At 42.5% G+C, this 21,529-nt stretch overlaps 1 protein-coding gene, 1 long non-coding RNA gene and 1 other non-coding gene across 4 annotated transcripts in view; 1 reads left to right on the top strand and 2 right to left on the bottom strand.

The window, feature by feature from the left end:
- Nucleotides 1-1,995: 1,995 nt before the first annotated feature.
- Nucleotides 1,996-20,628, bottom strand: LOC138989163 (uncharacterized). 2 transcript variants are annotated; one of them, XR_011465374.1, is made up of 3 exons: nt 20,529-20,628; nt 11,108-11,187; nt 1,996-2,495 (listed from the first exon to the last, which is right to left on the bottom strand). It is a non-coding gene; the product is annotated as an uncharacterized lncRNA (long non-coding RNA). The 2 variants fall into 2 exon arrangements; XR_011465375.1 differs by lacking the exon at nt 20,529-20,628 and adding an exon at nt 16,108-16,188.
- Nucleotides 15,697-15,769, bottom strand: TRNAK-CUU (transfer RNA lysine (anticodon CUU)). The gene has a single exon. It is a non-coding gene; the product is annotated as a tRNA-Lys (tRNA).
- SOBP (sine oculis binding protein homolog) overlaps nt 20,428-21,529 on the top strand; it is a 164,311-nt gene continuing 163,209 nt past the window's right edge. The window contains 1 exon segment of the mRNA XM_070376515.1: nt 20,428-20,561. Within this exon segment, the coding sequence (XP_070232616.1) occupies nt 20,466-20,561 (96 nt within the window). The 5' untranslated portion in view covers nt 20,428-20,465.

Here is a 21,529-nt window from a genome sequence, read left to right as displayed (position 1 = left end):
CCTTCCCTGTATGAATTATATTTAGTGGTGTCTTAGCCTGGTTTACCCCCTTGAAAGCTGAACCTGAGACAAGGGCCTACTTTAAGGTGGTTTATTTTGGACAGAAATCTCAGGAAACAGCAACGGATGACTAGGAGAGTGAAACACAGCACGTCAATACAAGGGTGTTCTTCAGTTAGTCGTTACTTAGTCACAGTGCGTAAAAAAGGCCTCAAGCCTGAGGGGACTCCTTGAGTTGCTATGTAGAATACACTTCATAATTATCAGCTTGATGCAAGAGAGGAGCAGTTATCAACCCACTTGCACTGCCTATTGGTCCATATTTCCCCCTTGGAACCTCAGTCCCTTGCATCTCTAAGCTGCCCTGTGAGCGCTAGCAGATGTCCCACCCTGAGTCAGAGTCAGAGGAACTCAAGAGCAGAATGTGAGATGTATGCAGTGCATATGGGGAAAGATGCTGTCAGGTTATACCTGCAGGAAGCAGGTTCCTTCAGTGGTGGCTGTAGCAGGAGGCAGACTGAGAGGATGTGATATTGGGAACAACTGCCTCTTCTAATGCGGTAACCAAATAGCTCAGGCTGGTGAGGGGGAAGTTTATCACACAATTCCATTGAATAGAAGGGGAATAAAAGGTAAGATTAGGAAATCACCATATTGTAATTCTTCATAAAACAATCGATCCAGGTAACAGTCATCAATAGATAAGAGGCTGGTAGAAAACTTCACAATGGAGGCTCAGGCTGACACCACCTGCAAGCACTAACCAATGTCAGCATCACTAGGAGCGGGGAGTCCACACTGATGTTCCTCCTGATGTGGCACATTATGAAGCACAAAACTACCTATGAAATATTCTTGCCTAAATGTTGTTGTTGTTTAGTCGTTGAGTTGTGTCTGACCTCTTTTTGACCCCATGGACTGTGGTCTGCCAGGTTCCTCTGTCCATGGGATTTCCCAAGCAAGAATACTGGAATGGGTTGCCATTTCCTTCTCCAGGGGGTCTTCCCAACCCCGGGATCGAACCCACGTCTCCTGCATTGGCAGATGGATTCTTCACCACTGAGGAACCTGGGAAGCCCTCTTCCCAAATAGTTGAAACTAAATCTCATCAAGTGTGTAGGTCTAACTTCCAATTTTCTAGAAACATAGAAGGGAGCTGGACAAGTGAGACAGCCTCACAAGGAAGCAAACAGACTAAAACTGCTTGTAAAATATTCTACAAGACAATTGACAGCATTTATTCAACAAGACAAGGAGGTTAAGATGGAAATGAGTAAAAGGACTCCTTCTACATTGAATGATTTCTAAGGGGCATACCAAACCAAGTATAATGTGTGAACCTTGTATGGATCCTGATTCTGAAAAAACAACTATAAAAAAGTAAGTTTTGAGACATTTAAAGAAATTCAAGGCTTCCCTTGTGGCTCAGTTGGTAAAGAATCTGCCTACAATGTGGGAGATCTGGGTTCAATCCCTGGGTTGGGAAGATCCCGTGGAAAAGGGAAAGGTTACCCACTCCAGTATTCTGGCCTAGAGAATTCCATGGGGTCGCAAAGAGTCAGACACAACTGAGCGACTTTCACTTCCAAGTCATAGGTTTGATATATTAGATATTCCAAAGGAATTATTATTAATCTTATGTGTGAGTCTATAAGAAAAATGTCCATATTTTAAAATGATACATACTAAAGTATACAGAATATAGAATATATAGAATAACACAATGTCAAGAATTCACTTTAAGACACTTGAGGAGGGGAAAAATAGACAAAGCAAGTATGCCAAAATTTTCAAAGTTGTTGATTTAGGATGATAAATATATGGTATTTGTTATTCAATTTTGTGTATGATTGAATATTTCCATAATAAAAAAATTAAAGCAGCAAGTAAATATCCTTTTTTATAAATGCAAGGAAGTCAAATGAATCTCCCAAAGTCAGAAAGCTGAGAAGTGGTAGAGCTAGAATTAAAGCTCATCTCACTCCTTCCCCTGTATCCTGTTGTCTTCAGAACTGAATGCATTTGTTTATTTATTCGTTTATTTTCCAGCCTCAGCTCCCACATAATTGCTTCTTAACACATTTTTATCATTGGTCCATGCATTGCTCTTTTTTGTTTTATTATGGTGGTAGGCACCCTGCAAGATGATATCCAGTGACCCCTGTCATACCCTGTGGTCCCCTTCCGTCTTGTCTCAGGGTAGGTATGAATGATCAATAAAGTCCAACAAAAGTGATGATGTGTTAATTCATTATTAGTTTTATGAAAGACATTGCAGAGACTTTCCTGCAGTCCATTGGATTAGATTCCGTGCTCCCAGTGCAGGCGGCTGGATTCGATCCTTGCTCTCGGAACTAGATCCCCCATGGCGCAATTGAAGATCCCACATGCCACAACAAAGGTACCACACACTGCAATGAAGACCAGGCGCAGCTTCCCTCGTGGGCTCTTGATTGCTCATATTCTCTGTCTCTGTCTCTCTCTCATTATTTGCTCTGGTGGAAGAAGGCAAGTCACAAGCAGTCCTATGAAAAGGCCCAGGGATCAAGGAACTGAGCCTTATGCCAAAAGCCATGTGAATGAGCCATCTTGGAAGCAGATCCTCCAGCTCTTTCAGAGACTACAGCTCTGACTCACAGCTTGACTGTAACCTCATGAGAAACTCTGAGCCAAACCACCCAACCAAGGTGCACTGGATGCCTGACCCAAGAACCTAAGAAACTATGTGTAATAATAACTATTTTTAAGTTGCTAAGTTATAGGATAGTTTGTTATGCTACAATTTAAGAACTAATACAATTATCTATAAATCTTTGTATAACATATATAGTGACCCTATTGTCAGCACAAGAACTCGAATATTGACAATAGCTTATTTTTGACTATGTGACCTTCCTCCATACTATTCTCATTTCTTCCTTAATCCAAGGTTATTTTTATCTTCAATTGGTATTTATCATTCCCATGATTTTTATAACACATAGTTTAACACTATGTGTATTCCTAAAAGTATATTATTTGGTTATTTTTAGCTTAAAAAAGGTGGCCCCATGCTAGATGTTGGAGAGGGAAATGGCAACCCACTACAGTGTTCTTGCCTGGAGAATTCCATGGACAGAGAAACCTAATGGGCTACAGTCCATGGGGTCACAAACAGTTGGACACGATGGAGTAACTAACATACACACACACACACACACATGCTAGATGTAATTTTCTGTGACCATTTTTATTTATTCAATTATTTTGCTGCAATTCACCCATGCTGATGTTTGTAGAGACAGTTCATTTGTTTTGACTGCTGTATAATATCCACTGGGTGAAAACACCACACTTTATCCCTTCTCCAGTCAATGGACATTTGGATTTCTTCCAGATTTTTTTTTCTATTACAACAATGTTGCCATGAAGAGGTTTACAAATGTCTCCAGGTTCACCTGTTAAGAGTTTACATCTACCATTGGAATTACTGGGTTGCTCACACACACACACACACACACACACACAAAAATGTATGTGAATATTCAAGTTTAATAGATAATGCCAGTTTTCCAAAGTATCTTTTCCAGTTTATACCTCCACCAGCTATTTATGAGAGATCCAGTTGATCACTCCCTCTCAACATTTGATATTGTCAAACTTCTTAAATTTCCAACAAATGGGTATATAATGAAATCTCTTTACAGTAGTAATCTGCATTTCCCACATCACTGAATGTCCTTTCCATCTTACAGTTTAACCTTCAAAGATGATATGGGAAAGTATATATAATTCTTCATTGTAGTTTTCATTTTTGTTTAATTGTTACTGCTGCTGCTAAGTCACTTCAGTCGTGTCTGACTCTGTGCAACCCCATAGACAGCAGCCCACCAGGCTCCCTCATCCCTGGGATTCTCCAGGCAAGAACACTGGAGTGGGTTGCCATTTCCTTCTCCAATGCCATCCTATGAATTGTAACCCGCCAGGCTCCTCTGTCCATGGGGGTCTCCAGGCAAGAATACTGGAGTGGGCTGCCAGTCCCTCCTCCAGGGGATCTTCCTGACCCAGGGATCAAACCCAGCTCTTCTGTGTTGCAGGCAGATTCTTCACCATCTGAGCTGCCCTACAGAGGAGCAATGTTGAATTGACTAGCAGTGCTGCTAGTTAATTTCACACTAGGATTAGCTCAATGCAGGGGAAGAACTTGGTCCTTTTCTTTTACAAAGGGTCTTTCTGGGAGACAATTTTCTTTAAGGATCTTAGGATGGAAAAAAAATCTGTTGAGAAGGTTTTTACTTGAACATAGACAGTATTAAAAATGACTTGCAATCTGAGTAATACAGCTCTGACCTAATCACTATATGATCATGGGTTAGTCATTAAACCTTCTGAGATTAAAATTACTCATCTGAAAAAAAAAAAAGGAGATGATCTCTGAGGTCCAGCTAAGTATCAAAATGTCTTTATTCCATTATGAAAAATTAGCTAGTAGACTAATCTGGTTCTTACTATCATTTCATTCTCTGTCTCTCTGGTCCAGCCAACCCAATTGATCTTGACATTAACATAGGTTGAAACACTAAGCCCACAAGGAAGATTTTAGAGAGGACCTCATAATTCTTTTTTAACTGTTCTGTTTGTAATTGCATCCTCAGTCTTAATACAGTGTCTGCTGAAAAACAGACACTATGTAAATATTTGTTGGCCAGTTGAATAATGAATGAATGAACTGGATCTTTATTCTCCATTCCTATCTTCACTTCACCATCACACTCAAGTTCAGAAGTTATTTGAGTTGTGTTTTCAGAGCAGGAAGTCCAGCGCAGAGAATGTCTCCATGACTACAAGTTCAGCTAGTTCTTCATTGCCACTTAAACATTTCTGATGAAGACCAAAAAGCCCCCATGACCAACTGAATCAATATCTCTGGAGTTGAGGACCAGGTATCAGTATTTTTCAAATATTCCTCAGGAGATTCTAATATGCAGCCAGGGCTGAGCATCACTATTCTTAAAAAATTGTAATCTAAACTTTTTTCCTATTATTTCTTATTGGTTCTCTCTCTCTTATATCTAATTTCCTCATTTATTTTCTTTCTTTGTTTCTTTTTTTAAAAATAAATATATAGGTCAGACTACATTACCTAAAGTTTTAGAGAAATTGTAATAGAATTCTATATAGAGAAAAACCTCCTTTTGTTGCATGGAATGTATATATAGGTAACATCAGGCAGAAAGGGATTAAGACATACTGCATTTATTATATTTATAAAGGTTGACAACTTCAAATTACAGAGTTGTCAAGGAATCTTGTCAGGATGCTGCTCTGCAGTCATAAATATAACACCTAAAATATTTTACCTGAAAATATTTTCTCTGCCTTAAAAAGCAGTTTTCTTCCCAAATTGGAAAATGGAAAATTCAAGGATAGATGGGTGAACAATAGATATCTATGGGTGAACAATCAAATCAGTATGGCCAGTTAATTCTAAGAAATCACTTTTCACAAATTTACTGAAAGAAGTCAGTCAAGCCATTCTTTTCATAAGTTCAATGATCAAGTCAATTAAATAAGTCAGTACAAAGCCCCATGTAGACTCAAACTAATTCTTATCTAGAAATAGCTATTAAAAGTCCTCCAGGAATTGGGATGGAGAGGCTTCAGGAGTAGGCCAATTTGAATTCATGGACTAAAACTGCAGAATAATTGTAGTTTGCCAAGTTTATTTCAGGTTATAACATAGGTATTTCAAATAAATTCTTAATTATGCTGCATGGATTAAAAAGCCCCAAATTAAAGTCATCATATGCAAAGGTTATTGTGATGTGGCACATAGATAAATAGATCTTTGAAAAACTCTTCTTTCCCAAATAATGTGTCTAAATGAGAGAGAGAATGAGAAAGAGATTCCATTATTAAACTTGGAAATATGGAAGTCATATCAACTTGCTGGGCTGAAAAGAACTCGCAAAAGACCATCTGAGAGAAAGTGATAAGTGATTAGGACAAATCACTTAAGGTCATTTCCCAACAGCTGACACCCACACAAGAGAGATGTCATTGTCAACTACTACAGTGTTGAACCTCTTTCTCAAAAGTACCCTGCTTTAAATCAAAACAGCTTGCTGTGATGTTTCTCTTCTTTGAAATCACACCATAAACAAATATCTGTAATAAATATGTTTGAATATTATAGGGCTGGTATGACCATGTTGGGAGTAATAAGTTTGAAGTGCATAACAAAACAAAAAGAATATGCTGATGTCAAAGGGAGTAAGAGTTACTTTATTTTTCTAAGAATAAAACAGACTAGCTCCCCAAAGTCTAAACAAACAACTCTACAAGACACTCTTTCCATGGAGAGTGACAGAACTTAGTGATTAAGGGCTTGTGACACAAGAGTCAGATTCCTTGCATTTGAACCCCAGCTTTGCTATTAACCAATAGTGCAAGCTGGGCAAAATATGTCATTTACCATCAGTAAAGTGGGAAGAACAATATTACCTATATTAATGAGTAATTTTGAATATTTTCATGAGTTCATAAATGTAAAGTACTTAGATTAGTGCCCAGCACATAGAAACCTTGTTCTATCATCATTCTCCACTATTCAACCATAGATCCTCCCAACTTCAAATCAATAAACAATATAGATATAAAGTACTTTTGTTTCTGATACTTCTAGGAGAATGGCTGTTTTTAACTCCAGAACAAAGCATGCAATTTACCCACATAGGATAAGCATGTATACACTGCAAAAATGATTGAAATACTGTTTGCTTGCAAATATTATAGTCATGAGTTGTTCTAAAGATGTTGCAAGTTATATGGCTTAGAACTTTATTTTAGATAGAAACCCATTCATTGTTGAAGCCCTCTTTTGAATTAGACTTCTCTTACAGAGGTCTTTTTGTGGTGTTTTTAAATGGGTTTTTTTTTTTTTTTTTACTTTTTATTACATTCTATTATAGTTTTCAAACTTTACACAAAAGTAGGAAAAATAGGATAATGAGACCATATCTGCTTATTACCCAGTTTGGGCAGTTATTCACATTTTTCACTCCTCAACAATTCTGGAGTATTTTGAAGCAAATCCTGGATATCCTATTTTGCCTCAAAATATTTCAGAATTTATTTATAAAAAGTAGGACTTCTTTTTTTTAAAAAAAAGTAACTACAATTGCGCCTAACAAAATGACCAAAATTCTTAATATTCCAATTGTCTCAAGAATGTCTTCACATGGTTGATTTAAGTTAAGATCCAAACAATGTGAAATGGGTAGTTTAAGTTCTAAGTATCTGGTTTTATATTTTGGAAGCTGTCTCAGCTTCATGCTTTTTCTAAAGGGAAATGAATGACCACGGCTGCAGTTTGAAATTGAAATCATCATGATAACAGAGGAGAGAAAGCTAGAGTGAGAAGTAGGAATCTCATAGTAGGTGCGGGTTTTGCTTGTAACACTGACCCAGGGTCTACTTCATGACAGTAGATTCTTTTACTACTGTAGAAAGAAGAAAAACAATCCTTCTAAAGTACTTGTGCCATACTAAGCATAGGGAGTTAAAAAACAGCCTGTCTGTGGTCATTCCAAGACACTGAAGCCAAATGGACTGGTCAACATCTCAATCTTTGAAGTCCTCTGGGTGCAGAACTCCCTTCTGTTTTTCATCTGTCTCAGATTCTAAGAGAGACAGTCTCTTTCTTAAAAATATTTCCAAAGGATTTATTGGGGATATTTGCACCCTGGTTCTCATATTTAATAATCATGTCTCAGTTTTTTTTATACAAGACTATTTGCATGCCTCTTAAGACTTGGACTTAATGTTTTTATTGGATTTCATCATTTTTAATATTGATTTACTAGGACTACCACTGAAGTCCCCAAGTGTGTTTTACAAGGAGACACTTTATAATTCCTTTATATTAGGTTACTTGTAATGACCAGAATAAATGAGATTTCCCTTTCAAAAGAGGTAGATAGGAAATAAGTAACACAGATAGTATTTATATAGATATAATGTTAACATATTTGTATGGTGGGAGGGATCTAAAAATAAATGAACCCACATCCTTCTGTGGGTTCCTATAATACTACCTCTTGCAGCTATGAAAGCTAATGTGAAAATCATCTTTATTGATTACAACCTCAAAATAGTCTGTTATCTTGCATACGTGTTTTCCTCAGGTCCTATTTATTACTGTAAAATTACCACTGCTTTTAAATTTCCTTTTATAATGCCTTCTGGAGTATGGTTTGTTAAAATCGCATAGGTTGAAAGTTAAGATCCTAGGCTCCAGAATCAGGCTAGATCTAAATCTAAATCTTGGTTCTGTTACTTCCTAGCTGAATGCCTTTAGGCAAATCACTTAACATTTTTATGTTTTGGTTTATTCATCTTAAAATGGATGTAAAAATACCTATATAATACCTTATTATGAAATAATTTTGATTTTAGTTCAGCAAATATTTAAGCTCCTTTAGGATGGCATTTGCAGCCATTGATAATCTGTTTCTATCCTACCTTTGGGGTGATCTCACAGATCCCCTTTAATACACTCATCCTAAACCCACTGAATTATCCCCCTTCCCTTTGCTCCATTTGCACTTTCATGCCTTGACACCTTTCTTCATATTGTTCTTCCTGCCTAGGATACTCCTCCTTCTCCCTCCCTCGTCAATATCCTACTCATCGTCCATCAAGGCCCAACTCAAATGGTTGCCATTTCTATCCTTCACTAGGATTAGTCTCCCTTTTTCTTATCTCCCTAGGCAAACTCATAAGCCGATCAGAAGTTTGGCTAATAAACTAATATTGGATGCTTTCATGGCCGTTACATTTTCAAGGTCAAGTGGTACTATATGTTTCTGCATTTGTAATTGAATATATAGCCATTTCTTCCTTTACATTAGGAAGTGATAATTCTTTTTTACAAAATAAAAATGTTAATAAAAGGTTACAAAAGGATTAGCCTAAAATAAAAAAACAGAAGTTTGCCTAATGTATATAGAATGTATACCCTGAGATCTATACACACTTGTCGCAATCTACGCCCACTGCACTTTACAACCACATATGGTGGCATCAGTAATTCTGAGGCATTGAAAAATCTTCACAATCTAAGTATTTTATAAAGAATTGCAGTGACAAGATCTCAAATATAAAGGTTTGTGGGTCTTTTTAGGGGCTTAATCACTTTTAGTTAGAAATTTAAGTTAACAAGAACTATTCCATTCCCTAAACATTCCAATTAATTGCTGTTTAGCATATGGGTTATCAAATTTGTCTTTTTTAAGTTTGCATTTAGAGATTGCAGATAAATCTATTAGGATGAAATTCTAGGTCAGTCAGGTTTTGATTTGCAATATTTAATGTTTGCATAATTCCACCTTTGCCTGACCTTTCAAAATTATTTTAACAGCCCTACATTTACTTTCCTAATGGAATGATTTGCTACAAAGCGGCTACAGCGGGTAGTCTGGAAGGACATTATAACATTCCTTTGGCTGTCAAAATCCATCTGTCCTTGTGTTTAGGGGAATTCTTCATTGCATGTGATCTTGGGATATAAGACCTCACTTTCCACTGTAGATGCCAAACAGACTGAATCTCACTCTCCCCTCATCCTGGAATATGGAGCAGGGGCCCCAGTGCTGGGCCATGGACCCTCCCACACAGGCCCGTGCACTCCGAGATGAAGGAGGAGCATCTGGAGCAGTTCAAGGGGTCAGCATGATGTCCAGTAGTCATTTCTAGAAGGTGTGGTACAGCAGAAGCAGAGATGGTGGCATCTTGGATAGAGTGTTCCTATGGCCTGGCCTCCTTGGGTCCTGGGTCCTGCCTTGTTTCCCAAGCCTGTTCTTCCAGCCTCTCAGATTCTATGAGCCCCCTTTCCTTCAACATTTTGTTTCCTTTAGATAGTAAGAGCTCATTTTGTTGCTTGCAAGCAAGAACCCTCATCAAAACCATTGGTATTGCAAGGTGGCAGGAAGAATTCTGGATTCTGGTCAGATTGTTGGCCCACTTAGTAGGCAACTGCTTAATGTTTCCATTTCCTCATCTACAAAATGGGACACAGTCTGTAATTGTGTCAACTGTGTGAGGATCGAATAAAATAATTTCTTTAAGATATTAAGCACAGTACTACTTATTAAAGTCCTATTTATTAAAAAGCATTCAATAAATAGTAGCTTTTGTATTACTAAATTCTATGTAATTGTGTGTTCAGGCCACAAAACTCTACTGCTCTTCACATAAAGAGATGCTCGTGTGCACACTCTGTTCAGTGTTGAACTTCCTTTTATTTCCCCATGCTGGGGTTTGGTTTGGTTTTGCTTTGTTTTCCAGCTTAGGACTTGGGCACTTTCCCATATTGTACATCCCGAGACTTCCTCGGGGAGCGCAGCCTGCAGTCACTGTCCCTGGATCTTCTCTCTTCCCTTCCGTCTGTCCCTGCCAGCTCTCCCTCACCTCCAGACTCCAAAAGCAATAAGCTGCCCTAAAGACTGACTAACTTCAGATGGGAAAGGCAAAACTGAGTTGAGTGAGTCCTACTTCAGCATCTGGTATACAGATTTAGTAACTTTAATGGATTTAAAAAACAAGGCAAAACAAATGCACAACATATATCCCAAGACTTATTATAGCATCTTTAATTTATCTACTTAGCTTTTGATGAAAAATTTTTTCTTCCACTGAAATGTGTAATGTCCTCTCATAGTTAAACTGTGGAATCTTTTCCACTCAACTTCTTCCCTCTGGGATGCAATAAAGAAACAACTTATGGCTCAATAGCACATTGGAGACAATTTTTCTGTGAAAGAAAAATGTTTCTTACAACATGTAATGTTTCTCAAAGGAGGTGGGTCAAAACATAGATATCAATTCTCTGTAACCATTCACTGAATACCATATTTGGTTTGAGAATATTACAGTGTAGTATGTTATTTTTGAAAGGTTGAGTATTGGTCATGGATATTTTAATTCCTATAACATCCAGGTGTAAATTAGAATAAAGTAGGAATTAGAATTATTTACTGTATCTGCATATTCTCTTTTCCCCAAAAAAAGTGATAGAAGTGCTGAGCAGAGAAGAGCAGAGTGTGGAGTAGGTGGCAGCATACCTCACCTGTCTGCAAGTTGGCCAACTGAAGATGTTTTTCTGGATCAGCCATTTCCTAGTGTGACCTTGAGTTCAGCCTCGGTCTCCTAAGGTGTAAAACGGAACAATTACACTCTTAAGAATGCTTGTGAGAAATAATTGACACAATTTGTGCAAAATACTTGGCTCTAGCAGGACTTCAAGACATGATTGTTGATGATACAACTCAACATCAGATTGTAAGAGGGCTAATCATTTTAATGGCATTTGATTGTCTAAAGGAAATACGATATTATTATATCTACATTAGTATCTACGGAGAAGGCAATGGCACCCCACTCCAGTACTCTTGCCTGGAAAATCCCATGGACGGAGGAGCCTGGTAGGCTGCAGTCCTTGGTGTCGCTAAGAGTCGGGGACAACTGAGAGACTTCATTTTCACTTTTCACTTTCATGCATTGGAGAAGGAAATGGCAACCCACTCCAGTATTCTTGCCTGGAGAATCCCAGGGACAGAGGAGCCTAGTGGGCTGCCGTCTATGGGGTCGCACAGAGTCGGACACAACTAAAGTGACTTAGCAGCAGCAAATCTAATACAGAGAAGAGACCTGATTTCATCAACGGATTTCATTGGGGAAGGCAATGACAATTCAAGATAACTCAGATACTAAGTTGAAATTTGTATTTACAAGAAATTTGGGATAATTATTGAAAATGTTCTATGTTTAAGTTGGTCTTATTATGATATTAAGGCCATACCCTCAAGGAAAGCCATTCTGGTTTGGGTGATACATTTTAGATAGTAAATAATCAGGCAGATAATGCACAAAATTTACTTCAGGAGTCAGAAAACTTCCTTTAAAAATTGTTTAAAAGCAGATTTGAGTTATAGCGTAAAATATATGTGTGAGCTATAAGTATCAATGTAAAAACTTCAGGTATTTGCTACATGTGAAAGATGACACTGTGAAAGTGCTTCACTCAATATGCAAGCAAATTTGGAAAACTCAGCAGTGGCCACAGGACTGGAAAAGGTCAGTTTTCATTCCAATCCCAAAGAAAGGCAATGCCAAAGAATGCTCAAACCACCGCACAATTGCACTCGTCTCACACGCTAATAAAGTAATGCTGAAAATTCTCCAAGCCAGGCTTCAGCAATATGTGAACCATGAACTTCCTGATGTTCAAGCTGGTTTTAGAAAAGGCAGAGGAACCAGAGATCAAATTGCAAACATCTGCTGAACCATGGAAAAAGCAAGAGAGTTCCAGAAAAACATCTATTTCTGCTTTATTGACTATGCCAAAGCCTTTGACTGTGTGGATCACAATAAACTGTGGAAAATTCTGAAAGAGATGGGAATGCCAGACCACCTGACCTGCCTCTTGAGAAATCTGTATGCAGGTCAGGAAGCAACAGTTAGAACTGGACATAGAACAACAGACTGGTTCCAAATAGGAAAAGGAGTACGTCAAGGCTGTATATTGTCATCCTGCTTATTTAACTTCTATGCAGAGTACATCATGAGAAGTGCTGGGCTGGAAGAAGCACAAGCTGGAATCAAGATTGCCGGATGACACCACCCTTATAGCAGAAAGTGAAGAAGAACTAAAGAGCTTCTTGATGAAAGTGAAAGAGAAGAGTGAAAAAGTTGGCTTAAAGCTCAACATTCAGAAAACTAAGATCATGGCATCCGGTCCCATCACTTCATGGCAAATAGATGGGGAAACAGTGGAAATAGTGGCTGAGTATTTTTTTGGGCTCCAAAATCACTGCAGATGGTGATTGCAGGCATGAAATTAAAAGACGCTTACTCCTTGGAAGGAAAGTTATGACCAACCTAGGCAACATATTAAAAAGCAGAGAGATTACTTTGCCAACAAAGTTCAGTCTAGTCAAGGCTATGGTTTTTCCATTAGTCATGTATGGATGTGAGAGTTGGACTACAAAGAAAGATGAGCGCAGAAGAATTGATGCTTTTGAACTGTGGTGTTGGAGAAGACTCTTGAAGTGTCCCTTGGACTGCAAGGAGATCCAACCAGTCCATCCTAAAGGAGATCAGTCTCGGGTGTTCACTGGAAGGGCTGATGTTGAAGCTGAAGCTTCAATACTTTGGCCAGCTGATGTGAAGAGCTGACTCGTTGGAAAAGACCCTGATGCTGGGAAAGATTGAGGGCAGGAGGAGAAGGGGACGACAGAGGATGAGATGGTTGGATGGCATCACCAACTTGATGGACATGGGTTTGGGTGGACTCCGGGAGTTGGTGATGGACAGGGAGGCCTGGCGTGCTGCAGTTCATGGGGTCACAGAGTCAGACACGACTGAGCGACTGAACTGAACTGACTGAACTGAACTGAAACTTCATTTCTTTATAACTGAACCCAACATCTGTTTCACAAGACTTCTATGCTAGGAGGTGGAAATGAAACCTCCAGATAATCTCAGCTGATTTAATCTTCTCTTGTGTCCACCCCTACACTCTTCTCACTGGGCTGGCATCTACATGACAGGGGGGTGGGTGAGTGGGTAGCATTCACTCCTCAGCCACAGTCACCTCTCCAGCTGGCCTCCTCTGATGTGGAAGTCCTAGTGGAGTCTCTGATCAAACATTTTAGGGGCAGGTCTACTTAGACTCTGTAGTCTCATGGAAGCAACCTACATGCCCTTCAACAGATGAATATACAAAGAAGGAGGTGGTATAATATTCCATACTACAATGAAATGTTACTCAGCCATAAGTGAATTAACGCCATTTCTAACAACATGGATGGACTAAGTGAAGTAAGTCAAAAACAGAAAGACAAATACCATGTGATATCACTTGTATGCAGAATCTAAAATATGATACAAATGAATTTATTCACAAAAGGGAAACAAACTCACAGACAGGGGTAGGGGGACAGATAAATTAGGAGTTTGGGATTAGCGGATACAAACTACTATATATAAAATAGACAAACAACAATGTCCTCCTGGTATAGCATGGGGAACTATATTCAATATCCTGTAGGAAACCATAATGGAAAAGAATATGAAAAAGACTATATATATGTACAATGAGTCACTTTGCTGTGCACTAGAAACCAATAAAACATTGTAACTCAATTATACTCCAATACAAGATTATGTATAAATTAAAAAAAAAAATTCTGCAGTCTCTCAGAGCCACACCTACTCTACTCTCAGGCACACATGAAACGCACACTATGGTGAGTGGAGGGTATTTATAGCAACCCCAGAACCTTCTGTCCGGGTTCCTGCACACCACTGTGCCTACCCGCACTGTGCCTGGCTGTGCCATGCTGCACAGGTGCTGTTCTGGGCTCCATCTCAGGCAGGAGGCATGATTCACCTCTACTCTGTGCCCTCTACCTTCAGACTCCAAACCTAGCAAATCCTGATCTCTTATCCATCCCTTACCTACAGGCCCCAGCACATTAGGCCTCTGCCTTCCTCTTTCACTGCCTCTCCTACTACTCTCCATGGTCCAGACACTTTCAACGTCTCCAGTGTACTGAGTGCATTCTTCAGCTCTTTTAGAATTTGAACCAGAACACTTTTCTCAAGGATTCTAAGACCTCTGCAGAGGCAGTCCCTCTCATCTTTCCTATTTCAGATCAAATATTCCCTCCTAAAGGTTAATCTTGACTATTTAGCTAAAGTAGACCCCAACCTCTTTTTTCAATTCCAGTTCCTATCACAAAGTCCTTTTTTCTCACCTATCTGAATCTAAAATTGTCTCTTTTTAAATTATTATTTATTGTCCCCTTTGCAGATTATAAACTTAATGAGATTTGGGAATTTGTGTGTCATCTTTGCTGCTGGATCCCAGGAACTCAGAACATCATGCCTGGAATATACTGGGCTCTCAACACATAGTTGTTGAATAAAGGAATGAATAAATCATGAATCCCAATTGAGAATGACCCATTCCTCAGAAACAATGCACTGATGATTTGGTATATCCTTTTAGAAGGTTCCAAAGCCCTGAGGCTCACCTGTAGACTTCCTGAATTATAGTTATGCTGTTTCATAACGTTCTTTTTGAAGAATTCTGAATTTTGTTCTTTGAAGTTAAGCATGAACATGAATTTTGAAAGTGCACTTATGATGGATATAACAGATCATAGGCCAACTGTTGCTCATTGGTTTTATTAAAATAGATCCATGATATTTACATTAACTGATTCTAATGATCATATTTCATAAATGCTTGCCCATATCCGGCTCTTCACTCTGGAGAATGTGGTAGATTCAATTCCCAGCTTCCCTAGCAGTTGGGCAGAGCCATGTGACTAATTCTAGTCAATGATTTGTAGGCAGAAGTGACCTATGTCACTGCTAAGCTGGAGCATTTAATTGCTGTGTGAGATCCTCCAAGGTTTTACCTTCTACTTTGTAGCTACAGGAAGTACATACTGGTACAAAGATGCAGTGCCCGCTGGAGGGTCACACAGATCTTCAGCAAACTTTGTGTGAGCAAGTAGTATAAGCCTCTCCTGTGTGTGTGTGCATGTGTGTGTGTGTGTGTGTGTGTGTGTGTGTGTGTGTTTTAATTTGGCTGCACAGTCTTAGTTGTGGTATGCAGGATCTTTAGTTGAGGCATGTGGTATCTAGTTCCCTGACCAGGGATCGAACCTGGGCCCCCCACATAAAGAGTGTGGAGTCTTAACCACTGGACCACCAGAGAAGTCCCAAACTGATCTTGTTTTAAGACTCTTAGATTTTCTGATATTTGATATTGAAGCATAACCTACCATAACCAAATACACCACTGTTTTGGAAAATATGTGATTTCTTCATATACCAACGTGACGGGGGCGGGGGGAGCTGTTGTTACTTATAATTTAAAGAAGTCTTATAAGATATGTCACAATTTCAGAGATGTTAAAATTTGAAAAATGTGGGCCTTAGATTATACAAAATACAAATTGTCAAAAGGAATATGTCAAAGTAGATTAGCATAGTGTCAAGAACTCCAAATCCAGAGTTGAAAAGAAAGTTATAGATTCAAATCCCAATACTTACTAGCTTAACTCAGCTTATGCAAGCCTTAGTTTCTTCATCTGTAAAATGGGGATCACAGTACATGCTGCCTTATAGGGTTCTGTGGATATTAGATGAGATAATTCTTATAATGTGTTCAGCATAGTAATTTTCCCACATATTTTAGTCTCCACATTTGGTTAGATTACAGAGCTTGTTCAAAATGAGCATTAATTTTAGACAATATACAAAAGTAAGTTTGTTATTATATCATACTAATCAATCAGCAAATATCTATTAATTTCTTTTAAGTCATGAAGACTAGGCCTCTGAGTTAGGTGTTCTTGGAGATAACAAAGAAGCAGATTGAGAGGTTGAGGGCTGAAGGCAAATCACACTGGGGTCTTCTTCCTATCTACTCTCTGAAGTATTTTCTGGATTTATCAGGCTAGAATGAACATTAAGAGCGACCTTGAAGAGTAAAAGTCATAAAAATGTATCTGAGGAATGAATGTAATGAAAGGTCAATCTTGTGCCTATTTTGGTGACTGGCAGGGCTAGTAAAGGGAATTTTTCTTTCAGGGTTTGTCTTGGATGTGCGCTTGAGTGTCTGTGTGTGTGTGAAAGAGAGAGGGCGCTAATGATTGGGAAGCATAAAGGTAATTCATAGAATAAAGGGTGGCTCTTCCAAGATAAGTAAGAGATTGTCCTGTCCACACTGGGTTATACTCTTACAGAGTGTCTGAAGTTATCCAGGGAACATTATTGGACTCATGATAATATCCAAATTCATAAAACAGCAACCCATTATATAATTGTCTTCATCTATTCCCTGGTGGCTCAGATGGCAAAGAATCTTCCTGCAATGGGGGAGACCTGGGTTCAATCCCCTGGAGAAGGGAATGGCTACTCACTCCAGTATACTTGCCTGGAGAATTTCATGGACAGAGGAGCCTGGCAGTTCATGGGGTTGCAAAGAGTCAGACATGACAGAGCAACTTTGACTACATGTTGTCTTTGCTAAGATGTAAAAATCATAACTTCTGAGGTTTATTCAAGACTAAAACTCTCCTCACACATACTTTATGAGCTTTCATTCTGTCAATGATGACATGCATTGTGGATTCTAATTTGATGTTCTCACCTCAGTTTTCTGGAAGACATGTGCCTGTGAAGGAACAGGTGGCTGATTAATATGATTATTTGTATTAAATGCCTGAACTATGGCAGAGCAAGTAATTTTCTTTAAAGGAAGTGTAGCTGCCTCTAAATATAACTCTGGGCTACAGTTCACCTTTTCTGTTTATTTTATTCTTAACTTGTGAAACTGTATCTTAGGACTTGGGGTATATAACCTGTTATTTGATATCAACTAAACAACTGTGAATCAATTGTAATGGTTCTGGCACCAAAGGAAACAGAGGGGACTTAAATATGTCTCCAGAAGACAAAAAGCTTTTTTCTGTGTACACTTTACAACATACCTTTCCACAGTTATTTAAAAGTAAAAAAAAAAAAAAAGTTTTCTCACTACTTCTCATTAAAAACCGAGAGGACAAAACAGAGAAAACTAACTCCAACCCACATCCTATTTATCAGATGTTTTGGATGAAATTCAGTTTGAAAAATCAAAAAGATTTCTTCTTCTCTCTCTTCCAGCAATGGCATTAGGATGCTTATTTCTCACTGAGAAATACACCCACTCTCACACACTCATTTAAAAATGAGAATGTTGTGTTAGCGTTCCAGGAAGGGGGCGGGGGTTAGCGCAAACAGGTTTTGGCTCCTCCCGGTATTCTCGCTGTCTGGATGGTCTTGGGTCCCACTGTGGGTTCCTGAGGACTCCTGGCCCTAGCTGGCCACAGCACTTGGGCTCAAAACCGGTGTATACCTGGGTACGCTCCCAGAGGCTACCGTAAAAAACCTCCAACTCTTGTACTGCAGAGCACTCCCTAATACTTCAACGGTCCTCTTGAGTTTTTCTCGTCCGGGATAACCGCCCCAGGATTTTTCTCTTTCCTTGGGGCAAGGGTTTCGCATGGACCCCTTGCAGGAGCGGAGCCCGGTTTGGCCCCGCTGCCTCTGGCCTCTTGGCTCGCCTGGGATCCACGAGCCACGCGGAGCGGGGTGCGGCTTCTCCTCTTTCTCCAGACAGGGAAGAGAAGAGACGAAAGGAGGTGCTCAGCTCTCCTGGGTACACGCCCAAGCATCTGTAATTTGACCTTTACGAAACAAAACGATGCTAAACGGAAAAATAGCCAACGTGGAGGTACTCAGTCCTCCCGAGTACGCTCCCAAAGAGCTCTAATTCGACGTTTAAAAAAAAAAAAAAAAAAACAATGCCAAGATGCAAATTAGGCAGCGTAATACCCAGGATGAGCCTCGTTTGACAGGCCAAACTGAGATTTTAATGGAAAGCTTACTCATATCCTGCACACCGAATTCATTCTTTTAGTAAAAATTTAGTAAAAAAAAAAAAAAATTTTAATTGTGCAATTTTAAGTTCCACCACTGTCACAGTGCACACTCTACAATAACACTGAATGGAACAATGGACACCCCCATATCGCATTGTGTCAGGTAATTACGAAGTGTCGCGGCGCGGGAAACCGAAGCCGGGAACCTCAGCTTGTCCCCCGCCGCGTGTACGAGGCGTTTAGAGCTGCGTGTCTCACCGAAAACTCATCAAACCGTTTAGGCCACTGCCTCGACCCAAAGAGGGACAAACGCCATCCGAGCCTGGCCCCGGGCGTGGACGCAGAGGGCCAAAGGGGAGGCGCGCGAGCGCAGGGGGAGCGAGGTCGACTTGAGAGAAGATGCGCGCAGGGCAGTCGAGGGCAAAGAGTCACCCAGCGGGTGGGGACGGTCCCGCCGGAGGTGGCCAGGTAGTCCTGGTCTCTGGAGAATGGAACCCCACGCGGGACGCTGCACTCCCAGCGGCACCTAATCTTGGGGGGGTGGTTTATATCAAGCGCACCGGGAGACGGGTGCGCACGGGGTAACGCTGTTAACTTTGTAGTGAGACAAACACACGTGTGTGTGTATGTATGTGTGAGCGAGAACTGGAGGGAAAAGAAAGAAAAGAAAGAGCAGGGAGCTGTAGGCCGAGATGTCCTACTTCTAAGTGGTTCATTGGGAGGCAAAAGCTTTCTTGCAAGCGCAGTCGTCACCCGCGCCGCGTTGGGGACCAGCCGAGCAAGGCGCAGGGATCTCCAAGGGGCCTCCAGCCTCCAGAGCCCTGAGGTGGCCCCCAGAAGGCGACACTGTCCCCGACAGCTGTGGGGAGGTCAGGACTGTGGTTTGCTTTTCCCGAGACCCCGACCTTGCCATCCGAAGGGGGCGAGCTCAGTCTGCTTTCTTCTGGGCAGGGGGCGGAAAGCGGCCTTCTATCAACGCGACCTCTGGTCCCCACGCCCTCCCACCGCCCTATCTCCTCCCCGCAACCCCATTCATTTTTCCTAAGCAGCTTCCAGTTCGGGCTCAAAACCCAACTCCAAGCCCATCCGAGAGCTCATCACGGAGCTGAAGGGGGCGGCCGGGGTCGGAGCGGGGCCCCGGGGGGGCATCGTACCGAGGTAGCGGCCGCGAGGGGCGCCGTGTCCCGCCCGGGCCGGCCTCGGATGAGCCCGGCGGCCGCGAGCAGCCCCCCGGAGCCGCGCAGCATCCGCGTCTACTGTGACGGTGGAAGCCACGCCCGCTCGGGAGCTGGGGGCTGTCCTAGCGCCCCCCCCACTACCTTTCCCCCGCCCGCCCCCTGCTCCCGGCGCCGGCCCCCGGCCCGCCCCCGGCTCGGCTCGCGGGAGGCGCTGGGTGCCTGGGCTGGCGCGCTCTCCCGGGCGCGCACACACATACACACACACACACACACACACGCACACACACACACATCCACGCACGCACGCCCAGAGCCGCTGTCTCCGCGCCGGGCCCTCGTCCCCCTCGCCCATGCAGACGGACAGAGCGCCGGAAGATGGCTGACGACTCCACGGGGCACCGAGGATGCAGCCCGGCGGCGGCGTTGGCGGCGGGAGCGGCGGCGGGAGCAGCAGAAGCAGCGGCGGCGGCAGCGGCAGCGTTGGCGGCAGCGGCGGCGTTGGCGGCGGCGGTGGCGGGAGCCGGAGCGGCGGCGGCGGCGGCATCCCCGAGACCCCTCGAGCTACCTTTCCCTCTGACAGCCACTGACGTTCTCCGCCGCTAGAAGAGACCGCGCTTCTCCGGAGCCTGCCTCCCCTCCTCCCCCGCCCAGCCCCGCGCCCAACCCCGGCCCCGGCCCCGCCAGCACCGCTACCTCCGCCAGCACCGCCACCATCAGCACCACCTCCACCACCGCCACCACCACCACCACCACCGCCGGCGGCGGCAGCAGCCATTTCATCTCCACCGAAACCAGACACAAAAACATGGCAGAAATGGAGAAAGAAGGGAGACCTCCGGAAAATAAAAGGAGCAGGAAACCGGCTCACCCAGTGAAAAGGGAGATCAATGAGGAAATGAAGGTATTTTTTGGACTTCGGGACCAGAGAGCTTGAGCTCTTTCTTCCGCCCGCTCCCTTTGGGCTGTTGTATGGATTTTTTTGGGAGGGGGGAGGGGGTGTAAGAGGAGCGCTTGTCAGTTTCCGTAGGATGCCCTGAACGACTCAGCTCCTCCTCCAGGTGCAAAACAGAGGCCAACTGTCGGGCTGCATCCCGGAGATTTGCCTGCCTCGGATTTGATGGGGGTGGGGGTGAGGGGCGACCGGGAAACCACAGACTCTTTAACCTTATAAACCCCAGTTTGGGACAGGCGCGTTTCAGGGAGGAGGGGACCCGGAGCCCAAGTTGAGGGTGGGTATGGTGAAGAGGCTTTCCTGGTCGGTGGGGTAGTTTTTTTTCCCCTCTTCTTCGGCAGCCATCCCCGGATCCCTCCAAAGTTAGGAAGCCGCCGAGCCAAGGGTACCCCGGGAGCGCTCGATTCCACCCCCCTCTTCCTAGTTCATCTCCCGGTTCCTCCGTACCGCTTCCTAGTAGCCTGCTGCATCGGTGTAAAGGGGCTGTCAGTGCCGTGGCGAGTTGTGGCCCGAGCGGCGCGGGTCTAGGTACCGTTTTTGACGGCCGGTTCGCCTCGCCAGCCCCTGCTAGCTCCTCTCACTAGGTTGCCTCCGCCTCCCTCTCAGCCTTTGCATGCTTCACTTCCCAGTTTAAGCAGACCCGGGCAAGCCCTGCTGAAAAGATAGCTGTCTGAGGGGCGGCCTTCGCAGAGCGCCTGCCCATTGTTCGGAAAGGCCGGCCCGGAGTGCTGTTGGCGAGGCCGGGCTCCCCGCCAGGCCAGCGGTGCTCCAGAGGTGGCGAGCGCGGCAGCCTGGCGCTCCAGCTGTTCGCGTTGGAGTGATTGCACAAGAGCCCCGCTCAGCTCCGGATCCCCCTCGTCCCCCTTCACCCCCACCAACTTATTTTCCATGAAGTTGCAGCTTTTGCCCGGTGAGGG

Source organism: Bos mutus, chromosome 9, assembly GCF_027580195.1.
Source record: "Bos mutus isolate GX-2022 chromosome 9, NWIPB_WYAK_1.1, whole genome shotgun sequence".
Taxonomy (NCBI): Eukaryota; Metazoa; Chordata; class Mammalia; order Artiodactyla; family Bovidae; genus Bos; species Bos mutus.
Note: the sequence above shows the minus strand (reverse complement) of the source record. Positions and strands in the feature narration are given on the sequence as shown.